Source organism: Salmo salar, chromosome 24 (genome assembly GCF_965601325.2).
Source record: "Salmo salar chromosome 24, fSalSal1, whole genome shotgun sequence".
Lineage (NCBI taxonomy): Eukaryota > Metazoa > Chordata > Actinopteri > Salmoniformes > Salmonidae > Salmo > Salmo salar.
This window is the reverse complement of record NC_138314.1, coordinates 23,759,179-23,772,545: the sequence shown is the minus strand read 5'-3', so window position 1 is coordinate 23,772,545 and position 13,367 is coordinate 23,759,179. Positions and strand designations below refer to the sequence as shown.

General features: G+C 37.9%; 1 protein-coding gene across 2 annotated transcripts in view; it reads right to left on the bottom strand.

Annotated features, from left to right (window-relative positions):
- lmx1bb (LIM homeobox transcription factor 1, beta b) overlaps positions 1–7,810 on the bottom strand; it is a 69,814-nt gene extending 62,004 nt beyond the window's left edge. Inside the window, exons 1-3 of one of the 2 annotated variants that reach the window (XM_014171863.3) lie at positions 7,554–7,810; positions 7,160–7,279; positions 6,167–6,353 (exon numbers count right to left, since the gene is read on the bottom strand). In XM_014171863.3, the coding sequence (XP_014027338.1) occupies positions 6,167–6,353; positions 7,160–7,223 (251 nt within the window). In that variant the 5' untranslated portion in view covers positions 7,224–7,279; positions 7,554–7,810. Of the gene's footprint in view, positions 1–6,166; positions 6,354–7,159 lie in introns of both variants that reach the window. The other variant, XM_014171862.3, reaches the window with a different exon arrangement.
- Between the last annotated feature and the right edge of the window lie 5,557 nt (positions 7,811–13,367).

The window sequence follows — 13,367 nt, the reverse complement described above, 5'->3', positions numbered from 1 at the left end:
ACATTTTGGTACCCTTCCCCAGATCTGTGCCTCAACACAATCTTGTCTCAGAGCTCTACGGACAATTCCTTCGACCTCATGGCTTGGTTTTTGCTCTGACATGCACTGTCAACTGTTGGACCTTATATAGACAGGTGTGTGCCTTTCCAAATCATGTCCAATCAATTGAATTTACCACAGGTGGACTCCAATCAAGTTGTAGAAACATCTCAAGGATGATTAATGGAAACAGGATACACCTGAGCTCAATTTCAAATCTCATGGCAATGGATCTGAATGCTTATGTAAATAAAGTATTTCTGTTTTTTATTTTTATTTTTAATACATTTACAAACATTTCAAAAAAACAATTTTCACTGTGTCATTATGGGGTATTGTGTGCAGATTGATGATGAAAACATTTATTTAATCAATTTTAGAAGAAGGCTGTAACGTAACAACATGTAGAAAAAGTCAAGGGGTCTGAATACTTTCCGAATGCACTGTATGCCCAGAACCCCATGTGGTTGTAGAATGTGTGACGTTTGTGTGAGAGTTAGCTACAAGCATACACCACTCGGACTGCAGCACGTGCCACCCTGATGCCACCCCTTTCTTGTGTATCTGTGAAAAGCCTACGTGTTGGAAAAACATTCCAGAGTGGGATCACATTTACGGAGTGCAGGGGCCCAGCCCTGAAATCCTGAGCCAGAAGAGGCCTTGTCTCAATTTCACATGCACATTCGACTGGGGTGCTTGTAGAACAGGCAAGGAAAGAGCCGATGCTGTTTTGCAGATACATACACTAAAACGTTACTGTGAAAAAAATGCATCCCAATTATTTATCTATTTTTCAAAATAAAATCAATGAAAAACTACAATCCTACTATCTTTTCCCAAAAAACATCCTCTACTAATGTGCCATTAACTCTCTCCCTTTTTCATTGTATCTTCTCTGTTTTTCTCTCTCTTTCAGTTTTCAAATGATCAACTGGATATTTAGCTTTTTTCATATTCATTCTAGCTGTCATTTTTAGATTACATTTTTGCAGTATATTGCTGTAAACATTTGCGGTGTGTTTTGAATAGTTGTCATCCTCTGCAAATACATTTGATCCCCTGAAGAGTTGAAGCTGCTGATGGAAATCACCATGTACTAGTTTCTTTACCATAGCTGAGGAGTATTAATAATATCTGACTGACCTGTCTCGCTGGCTCCCTCACTGGATCCCTAACAGACAACTTTATTGTGGCTACCAACAAATTGCATGCTTGAGTTGCTTTGCTTCCTTTGCTATCATTCTAGTGTGAACCCACCAGACAGCTCCCAGTACAGGTCTGACTCCCTTCCTCTCTTCCTCAGGCCAACAGCTCCCCCACACCAAGCCACAGAGGTGTAGCCCCACAACCCTACCCATCAGCCTGGCCTCTTAAGTGTTGATGGGCATTAACATGGTTGAGCCTCTGTGGCTTGCCAAAGTATTCTGCTAGCTCTTTGTTTTTCAACTGTTATCATGCACACGTGCAAGCATGCATGCACACACAGACACACAAAGACACACACACACACACACACACACACACACACACACACACACACACACACACACACACACACACACACACACACACACACACACACACACACACACACACACACACATTGTGATTAAGCAAGACATTGTTGCAGACATATTAAACACACCATTTTGTAAAGTATTAGTTTACAAATGACTATGCCTATATTATGTTGGGTATTATGACCTGTTCAATAAAATATGAATCATTTAATCTACAAGCTTATAATTGGAAACTCAATTAACCATTGGGAAATGCACCAAGTGAATACAAAGTGCTTACGGCATTACACATTAATACCCCTAAAATACCCTTAACAGGTCACAATGTGTAGGGGGAAATGGTTTGCACATTATGAAATGACAGATGTTTGCATCATTTTATGTTGCTAGGATAGGCCAGGCAACGCTGACACAGAACCCAATACTTCCTTACAGAGGAACACAGCTAACCCAGTCAGTACACTAAGAATCCAGGCAAGCTGAAGCAATATTATCCAGCTTACGCCAGCTAATATTAGATTTGTCTTTCTGCAGGGGCCCTCTACTTCGTCACCAGCACTAGCCGTAGCTACTTCTTCACCCCCTTTCACTCTTTCTTTTGGAAAAATTTGAGAACAAAGAACACTACGTCTTGCGAAATACATCTGACTGTTTCTGACCTTCCTAGTCTTTTATCCTATCATCTAAACACCATGCCATAGCTACAGTATGTATGTGTAAGAGTAGCTTTGCGGCAGGAGAAAACCTTGTCCATTTTGCGTGCATCCCTGTTCACACCGAGAACAAAGGCCACGCGGGAGTGTCGTACACTACAGTGAGTGGAACACAGTAAGTTAGTGCAGCTCATGTTAGAAACCTAGCCGTCAGCATGTAGCCTATCCACCCCCCCCCCCCCCCACCCCCCCCACCCCCACCACATCCCAAACACAGCTAATTAAAAAACACAATTTCACAGGAGGACACCCCAATCCGGCATAAAAAGCACCTATCAGCACACCAGGGGATCGTCCAACACTGAGCATTACGAGGGAAGGTGTGAAGGTAAGGAGGCTATGGTGTTATGAGTTCAGGGGTCTGTTAAAATACTGTGGCTAGTGAATTGAACAATACTGCTGCTTCAACATACTGTATATTCATATAGTGGATCAAGTGGTTAGCAATATAGATTACAAACTGTAATATTGCAATAGATAGCAGAAATATTTATTCAGCAAAAAGATTTATTCTAATTTTTATATTTCACTAGATCTGTTGCCACCCATCTGCACTTGTCTGAGCATCACAATATAATAGTTGACAACAATATATCTTCAGAAATGATACACTTTAATATTCTCATAAACTGACAAAACAGCCAGACCATTAGAATGCTCAACATTCCTCAATAGTAGTCTACTGTCCAACACATGTGGAGTGACACCCTTATTACATGGGTCTTTTCAGACCAGATGCTTGGTTAGGGAAAACGCTCCTCTCAGGGAGATGTGTGTCCTCTAATGATGTCTAATTGATCTCCCAACACCAGGTCAGAAGCAGCTATCTGGGGGATGGTGTATTTCCACTACACTTCTCACACATCATCTCACTCCCCGACCGACAGACAAATGACCACCTCATGGTTTCTACGGTTACAGCTCCCACCCAGCAGACAACCAAACCAACCATAACTATTTACTTTGGTTAGTAGTGGCTTTACATTGTAACCTATACTAGTCTAAACTACTACACATCATCGTCGCGGGAAGTAGGGATAGTGCTGCAGCACCCCCTGAAAAATCTGAATTTTTGTATTTGTATTTGTAGTGCACAGGGCCTTTACTAGTCCTATATTAGCAGACCGATGACGCGGGGGAAAATGCTCAATCCAGTTGTTAATATCAACAGGAGAAGGTCTTCTGAACATTTATAGAATTAAATTGTACCCTAATCCTAAAATAACATTATTCAGCCTAACAGGTTTTGTAAAAATACATTGGAGGGAGAATTTACTGGGACACAAAATCATAAAATCTCCTCTGTCTGAACATAAATTGTGCTATATGTGCTATAGGTGTGAAAATAAACGTTTGCCAATCCATTGATTTACGGTAGCCAATTTCTGTAGGAATGTAATTAGGCATCTCTCCTGTTGTATGGCAAGGAGCCTGCCTTGCAGCTCATGGCAGTTTGTGGGCTGATAAATGCAACTTAAATTGATGTCATAAAAATCAAAATGGTGCCAATTACATCTCTAAGTATCCCATCAATGCAAACGAAATAAACAAATACAGGTAGTGTTGTGTACACATGGGACCCCCCTGCTAGTTGTTGACCTGAGACTGATGGAAGGTGAAGAAAGGGAGGCTGGATTGTGTAATGATGGATAATAGTGTGGGAGTACATGACAGGAATCAGCAGGTTGCTGTTTAGAGGCTCTGGATATCCTTGAAGCTCACACCGTTACAACAAGTTTACGGCCAAAACAACATCCCAAATGTGACTAGAAATTACTGCCTGTTCAGACCTCATACACAATTTTACACACACTCACACACACACACAGTCTTGTACAACTAACCTTGTGGGGACACACAATTCAGTCCCATTCAAAATCCTATTTACCTATTTACCCTAACCCTAAACCTAACCCTTACCCTAACCTTAACCTGAAAACCTAACCTTAACCTGAAAACCTAACTCTAGCTCCTAACCCTAAAACTAGCCCTAGCTCCAAACCCTAAACCTAAACAATTTTTTGTTTGTTTAGTATTCTTGTGGTGACTTCTGGTCCCCACAAATATAGTTAAACATGTCCAAATCCCCCCCCCCCCCCCCCCCCACACATCCTCTATTCGCAAACAACACAGAGAGAAAGGTGGTAAAATAAGAGGACCCCTCTCTGCTGGCCTGCACCGTTTGTCTATGTCACTATTTCCTGACTGCATCTCCCAGGCAATGGCATCCTGGAGCTGCTGCTATGAAATCCACATTGTTCCCACTAACTGCCTATGGTCATGTCGGACAGAGCAGGATGAATGGCTGACAAAAACAGTGATGCAGGGCAATATATGTAGCTCATTGTTTGTTGCAGGGCATCTAGCAGGGAGCTATAATGTCCCAGTGATTGAAGTAGCAATGTTAAAAAACCCTGACACAAAAAGCTTAAAATGTAGTGACAAGCATGAATAGCACTAATACAATGAGTGGGGACATAGGGCCACATGTTGCACACAGTCAGTGAGGCGGAATAAACTTAAGCCTCCCGTCGAGACAACAGCAAACGCCACCAGCCAGTGAGTTTCACTATTATCAAGGCGCACTGATTGGATGCGCGCAAAGGTAACTTTGCCAATAGAATTCCGTGACTCTCTTGTCCTTTCCACGCATGCATGTCGGCTAATCGGCAGCAAAATACCATAAGTGAAATGTGCCCATGTTCTTACTGTTGGTTATAGATAAATAACTAAACAAATAAATGTCGTTTGTGTAATAATTTCACAATACATTTCCATTCAAGTCGTATTAGTCTACCAACTAAACATTTCCGAAGTCAAAGTTGTAAAGACCAAATAATAATAATAACAATAATAATAAGTTCAAGAAATGATAGTTTAAGTTCTCAGAGTGTAAAACCATTTGAAGACCATGAAGGCCACAAATCTTTAGCATGCCATTGTAGCTTTGCGCGTGGAGTTTTTTTTATGCTCGAATGCTGACATATTTTTCTTCTAATGTAAGAAAGGAACAAAACTAAACCCAGTATTTTCATATAGGCCCACTATATTCGAAAAGGCTTATAGCTCCTTCTAGTTCTATTTTGTTCGTGTGTGTAATTATTACCATGATATAGGATTAATAACGAAATAATATCAAGAAACTATTCCAAAAGCTGGGTCGATATGTTTTGGTTGTTGTTTTATCTTGAAACGAACAAAAGATCTAGCTACATTTAAATCTAAAATTGTTCAATTGTGCCTTCCACGTACCATATACAGCGGTTAGGATACATTCTCCACTAAATGCTGCAGTGACCATCATCGGTCTCCAATCCAAGAAATCCTTGCCTCAAGAGATCCTTGTCATAACAATTCAGAAAATATCAACAAAATTGCAGATAATGAAGTGCCAGTAAAAGCAATCGTTTTGTGACTGACTATAGTTTTGACTAAGTCGTCGATACTGGATAGGCTATAGGAATACATCTCCGTTAGAAACGTATTACGATTAACACTAAAGGGAATTATCACATGCCATACAAATAGAAAGAAACGATTGAAAAGCAAAATGTTCTCAATTATAGGTATATAATAAATGTAGGCCATATTTTCTAAAGAGCGTCTGGCAACTGACAAGTAGCCGGAGCGCGTATCTGGACCTTACAGTGTGAGAATGACAATACTGGAAAAAATGTACACATCAGCTTATAGTGTAGGCCTACTGATAGATCACGGGGTGAATAAAGTTAAATTGAAATGGATTATTTGGCTGGAATTATACAATTGTTGGACACATTCTAAACATAATTATATTCATGCGGCACAAGTGAATAGGCCTAACCTACTTGGTGATCTTTCATTGTGCGTAAAACAACCAGAGAATAGTCTATATGTAAATATTATTTTTCTTACTGTTGGTAGTCATGTTTGCAGTACAGTTTCCTATCTCGGAAGTAACAACTGGTAGCTAGAGGTTGTTGACACACAGCGCACTGCAAACACTCCTCATGCCACGAGGAATCGTTGACTCTCATCAGAAACCTGTCAGATATTGGACGCTGGCATCCTTCACATACAGATTGGTGATGGCATTCCGTCCCTAAAATGGATGTAAAATAAGTTAAAAGGGCCAAAATATTTTAACAATAGTATGCATACTAGCTATACTTTATGGACTGTTTGTGTCTTTTTTATATATAGTTACCGGTTTATGACATGTTTATAATCTATATGACCTTATATTTATTAGCTAAACAATGTAAATGTTCAGTTTAGCTAATAAATATAAGGTCATAGATTATAAACATGTCATAAACAGGTAACTATAAAAAAGACACAAACAGTCCATATCACACTACAAGACCCGGTTTTAGGGCCTACCTAATCATATAATTGGAATTATCTAAATATTCTAAACCAAATATATGAATGTGTTTTAATTGGCTATCTATACCTCAACCACAAAATCTGAAAAGAGAAGGTATCAGCTTGCGGTGAAAATACAGTATTTGTTAAATGTGATATGCCTAAAAAACAGCAATCAATTGCAGTAAGGGTAATCCAATTATTTGAAATAGTGATAATTTCACAAAATAATGAAATAGGCTAGTTTTGTCAGTGTAATAGGGAGATCATAAATACAATTATATATTTGTGCTATTTGTTGTGCTAAACAGGCCGGCCTACAGTAAATGCACTACATTCATAATTAAAATGATAACTAAAGCAAATGGTAAAAGACGTCAAATGTTAAGGAGGCCTATGGCTCGTGAGAGGATAGTCTGCACGTATAGCTGCAGGACACACACTTAGAGCAATGTAAGTATATTCTAGAACTTTCTCGTATTGTGTGTGATATCTGTGCTTCGGGCTCTTTTAGATGCAGATGAAACTATACGGACTTACCAAGCACGACTCCAAGGGTAGCTTGACGATGGGGATGATCTTCAGTCTTTATACCGTCTAACATCCTTGGGTACTTGGATTGGTTTCTCTTCAAGAAACAGTGTTCCAGTGACTCCGGACCTGTTGCAATATCCATAACAATGTACTGTCAGACTTTTCTTCGCTTCAAATACTAGCTAAATGCCACAATATTTGCTGGGGCTACTTGCACACACATACACAAACAATGCGTTTTCCCAGATCGCTAACTTAAAAAAAATATTTAAAAAAAAGTCGTCCCAATGTTAAGACAGGCGCCACTGTTTGTAGGACTATCCTAAGCAGAATCGTCATATGTCACAGAATCGGATGAGAAGCGACAATAAACATGACAAACACTATTTGGAGCAGTCACCTGTTAATTTGGACTGAATATGTATACTGTAGGCTATCTTCTTGTTTGCACCCGCGCGTGACCAGAAGAGAATTCTATGGAGGATGTAGCTTCTCCGCTCGAAACGTATGTTTCTACCAAGAAAAACTACTAAAACAACAACAATTGTAACTCCAGAAAATATGAGTGAAATGTTCCAATGGTAACTCTTCAAATGCTATGCCCCTTGGACGGATCCCTGCCGCTTGAAAAGTCTGCATTACGAGATTGAAGCGAATGGATCCTCCTCCCACCCCTCTTGGGACGCGTCACTTTTTTAGACTATTTAGTGACATTGAGATGCTATTGGTGCTCACTTTTGGTGCGCTCTAAAAGTTGAACGCTGTTTCGCCTATCACTTTGAACAAAGCTATAGACACAATATGGCGAGACAAACAAAAATACAGTCAGTGTACAAAAACTCAAATACTGTACATTGTAAACTAAAGGTATATCAAGTAGTTTAACTTGCTATGGCCATTTGCAATATATCTTTATTTAGTTAAAAGTGAACCATTGTTAAGATAATACTTATTTATTGCAATTGATATTATAATAAATATAATAATACATAAATTATTATAATAATTATTACAGTAGTAGTATAAGTAGCCTAGTAGGCCTATTGTTGTTGTTGTTGTTGTTGTTGTTGTTGTTGATGATGATGCTTCTTCTTTTTCTTCTTTTTCTTCTTCATGTCGTCATATAGGTTAGTAAAAGCTTTGAAATGAAGTATTGGACCATTACGCTTTCGACGTTCACATGCTTTGTGGTATTGTGTCCACTGTGCACTACAAAGACTCGAACCTAGTGACTCCTGTACAGCCGATGCACCTGGCGATGGGTGGCGATAACTGAGCACTGTGCAGCCTTGATGCCGACGGTGAGAGTGGCTTCCACTGAAACATGCTTGAAAGTAGCCCGTCTAGAAAGTAGCCTATACTGACTTTTTCTTCCTCTAATCACGTTGCTAGAGCTTATCCATGTACAATCTATTTTAAAAACAGGATGGAAGCCTTTTTTTTTTTTTATCTCATTCAGTATTTTAGGGCTATCGTTTTCAGAATTTAGGTCTATGTTAAATTGTTAGTAATATTGTTGTCTAATACATCATGGAATGCGACCTGTTTGGCTGTGCACCTATTTGCATAAGCCGAGTTATTGTACGCAGTTGGACACGCTTCTCTTTTTGGTTGTGTGCATCCCGAGAAATCAAAAATATTATTATTGTGGCGTAATTTTCGAAACTAATTTTGGTTGAACAAAAATGCATTTTATTTACAACATTTATCATAAACAAACAAGTGTAGTTATACTAATTATTCATACTGACACAATGCTGTTCTGTGCCGGACACAGGCCTTCATTATAATTCAGCAGAGGGCTATAATTCCTTTAATCTTTTTTTATCAATCGCACGTGTCCTCGGTTGTGATTGAGATGCACAGGACTTGGAACCAGATTTATTCATGACAGCATGGGTCAGAAAAGCACGCCTTGGAATCGAAAATAGTATCCCCCACACAATAAAAGAAGCACTCCTCAATTATTTCCAATTTTAACCAATAATACACATGTAAAAAAGCAACCATGTGAAACCATGTTTTATTAAATGCAACTAGTTGCCATTATGTAGGCCTATAGACTATAACATAATGTTTGTCTTAAAGGCTATGTAAAATATTTTTGCTTTCCAATGCGGGCTTCATGTTTTAAGTTGCCTGCAAAGGTGAGGAATGTGAGTCGACCGTAGCTTAAATCACAGGGTGCTATAGATAATTCGACATGCCTCCCCTTTCGCAGTACTCCAGGGATTCATTACCTCAGAGGCATAACGACACTTCAAGCAGTCACTCTGAGATACAAGGCTACATTTCACCTCACCCCTCTCTATATCTCTACACCAAGTGCAGGCCTAGAAAGTCTTGGATTGGCTAATAGACGCACACCTTCATGGTTTTGACCATTCCGTCGCCCATGCATGGTTTTAGGCCTGGAGATTCCTCAGTTCAGCGGTTTAATGTGATTCTAATCTCAATGTGATCAAGCGTAACATCGAGGAGGTGGTTTGGAAGAGACGTCCTCTGCTTAAGTTAATTACTTGAATCGGCTATTATTTATCGCCGCGCGTCTAAATCCAAAGGATATCCTAAATGTCCAAGTAGTCAAATAAATACTAGATCAAACTCAAACCGACTTGTCAGCGATAGAAAAGAGACTGGCTACATTTTCATCGTTGTTTAAATAGCTTAAAGGACCTATATCAGGTGGTAATAGTTTATTGCATTTAGCCCATCTTTTTTTCCAATAGTATATGCTTCATGTTGTTGCAGGGCTGATCCAACCAAAGCCAAAGTCTGGATATGTATACATATAGGCTAATAAATAAGATGTATGGTAAAGATGCCAATGATGTGTTGGCCGATGCAAATTATTTGAGCTAAAATTCGATAGAATTCTACACAATAAATAGCAACCACATCAAATACAAAATAACAAAAACAACAATCAAAAATAACATAAATAATAATAATAATAATAATAATAATACGTTTACGATCGTAGTAAAGGCATTAAACATAACCAGGCAGCCTATATTACACATATAAATATAACCAGGTATTTTACACAAAGGCCTATAGAAAATAATAGGAAAGCCAAATTAATAAATTAAACATGCCGTTTTGAAAATAAAATGCATAACATAATCCTATGAAAAAAGTATTACACATGATCGAATGATACTACAGTGTGTAGTCTTAGTTTTAGGTTAGAGCTACCTGGTATCCATATTGTTCTTGATATCCTTTGTGGACCATACAGTGAACTGTAGCCTACTTTGCAATGTTCAAGCCGATGCCCTCTGGCGTTCAGAAGAAGAACTACTAACGACTGGGTCTAATGAAGAAATGTCTTGACAATAATTATTCGTTCATGACTATTTAGACATATTCTGAATTGGGCTGGATTTGATTTGGTAAATATATTTGTTTATATGCTTCGGTTCTCTTACAAAACGACTGCCTCAACAGAGACTAATGTTGGATTTACTTTGCTTATAGGATATACTGTATGTCAGAGACATCAGACAAAGGTATTATGTCATATTCAGAAAACGCATTTTGAGAAATAGATAATTCGCGTACAATAGAAGAGTATAGGTTTATAATAGATAGAACAATAGTAAGCTTCCTGAACGGTAGGCCTATGGGATTGACCTGCCTTCTGTGAGGACGGTATTCATGTTACTCTCGTTGCATCATATCGACAAGACAATTCATACGTGCTTATCATGAACACCAACTACTGGGTATCGGATAGGCCAATACTAAACCAAAAGCTGTGTTTTTGCCCGCGGCGTTTAATGGTCTCTACGTGAGAACCCCGTCCTGCTATAGTCCTACTTTCGAAGAAACTTCACGCAGCAGGTGTGCTGCTTGTGCGCCTTGGGAAAGGTCCCAATAGTATGCAAAGAAGAGTCTGTTCTCAGTAAAACAACCCATTTCTATTGCATCCACCGAAAAGATAAGAGGTTTTGTTTGAATGAAATTCAATTCGTTGCAGACCTATATTGCAACAACAATATTGACTTTATTTCTATTTTAAATAGGCCACGGGCCATTCAAGACATAAGAGAACGAATCAAGTAACCCGAATAATAAACTGCTAACTCCTATTTGTAATGCTAATTTGAGTCAACATTTTTAATTGGTGGTTACAAACTGGAATTTATTATTGTGTCCATTGTGATTACATTTATTTTATGATAAAATGGACGATCTTGTAGTACAACAGACCAATAATCAATAGACAAAAACTGAAACTGCTAATAAATTCGTTAAATATCTAAATCGTTTTATTATCGTATATATAGATCAACAGTGATATGACAACCAAATGTGATGTATTCTTTATTCGGCACGTTTTCCCCCTCCGTGAACAGTTAGTTAACTTTCAGAGCCCGGGGCAAAAGAGTGTGTTTGTGAGATGACTGAGAGAGATGTGAAGGGTCAGGTCAATACCTATTTCATTATCGGCTCGAAGAACCTGTTACTTGTTATTTTCATCGCCAAACCTTCTATAATAGACCGACAAGGAATTAAACACGGCTTATAACTACTATATAAAATAGATATTATAAATAATATATTGATAAAACAATTAAAATATCAACTTTATATTTTTACCACCATCATAATGACGGGTCTCAAACATATTGTGATAACTAGTTGAATAACACACAAAAAAAATTCGTTTTATTTAAGTTATTGATTTACTGTTATTACTGTTACCTTAAATAATACTATTAATAATAATACAAACAGAAAACCTAAAATCGTGGTATAATGTAGCCAAGTATAAACATGCATTTGATTGTTATGTATTTCAAGGGTACATTTTAATACACTTAACGCCTACGAATTTCTGGTAACTATAGGCTACCTCAATTTAGTTTGCTCTCACTAATATAAACGTTTTTCGATTTCAATAATGTGCATGGGGCACAAAATACGATTTTAAGTATTGATGATTACATTGTAGGGCAAACATCATGCGTTTAATTGAGTTAAAATTGGTCAAATCAGTAAAATTGATAGGTTGGCTTTCAGTTTAACATATCCAACATAATCATTAATCAACATAATGAGAATAACCATTTAGAGAGTACCTTTTGTGGGAAAGTTTGTAAAGCTTTTTACTGGAATCCTGTACTCTACAAAACACTTTAATTATACTTTAAATACATCAAATCGGATTATATTAAATGTCAGATAAATAGTATTCCAAAATATTGACAATGGCTACAAAATTATATACAAATATAGGAACGCAAATCAAACTTCCCTTTAATGCAAATGTATGTGACTTATTTAGTCTAGAGATCCTAGTGAAAAAGCCTATTCCTGACTGAAAGCATACACCAGATACATACAGTAAATTGCAGTGGTGGAGGACTTTGGTGGTTTAACTCACTTTGATCTTTTAATGAATGTTCCTCAAAACCCCTGGCTCTCCATGATGTGTCTTTAAAGGCAAGGATAAAAGCTCCCGAGCCCCACACAAGATATGGCTTACTGTAGCTTAAATAGCTGCTTACAAGCATAGGCTGAGGTACACAGAACATGATCTCTGAGATATCATACAAAATGGGCATAATATATTATTAACTAGGTGTTGTTTATTCAACTCTTGATTTCTGAAGGCCACTCCTGGAGGCCAGTATAGACCACCAGAATCGTTTATCGTGCAACTCAGTCATGCCCTCTTTGATACACTCATATCCAAAACTACAAACAACATCCTTGATTTAGCCTAATCAAACATAAGTTTAATAGTAAACTAAATATAAGAAAGGGAAATAATTAGCCATTAAAACACATAATATAAATAAATATATTGAAATATGAGTGCATATTATATGTATATCATGCTGCAATCCCAAAACGACATTATCATTTCACACCAGTTTTAAAAATACACTGGTTACTCCTTTCTGAACAAACAGCAAACACATGGTCGCTTTCACAGCAGAATGTACTCGTACAGATACAGTACATAGAAAGAAGGAAGAGAATGCTGTAATTCTACTGGCAACATCAAATAAAAACAAACATAATATAACATACATAATCAACAACAACAACAAAAGAACAGCAAAACAACAGTGCTGAAACTATAATTTTCACAGCGCCAGCCTTACACCCCCTGTGAGAAATGATGAAGCACAGTGGCTCTCCTCCCTATCAGAACTACAATGATGCCCCCTGCTGTACAATCTGACTCACTTACAGTTAA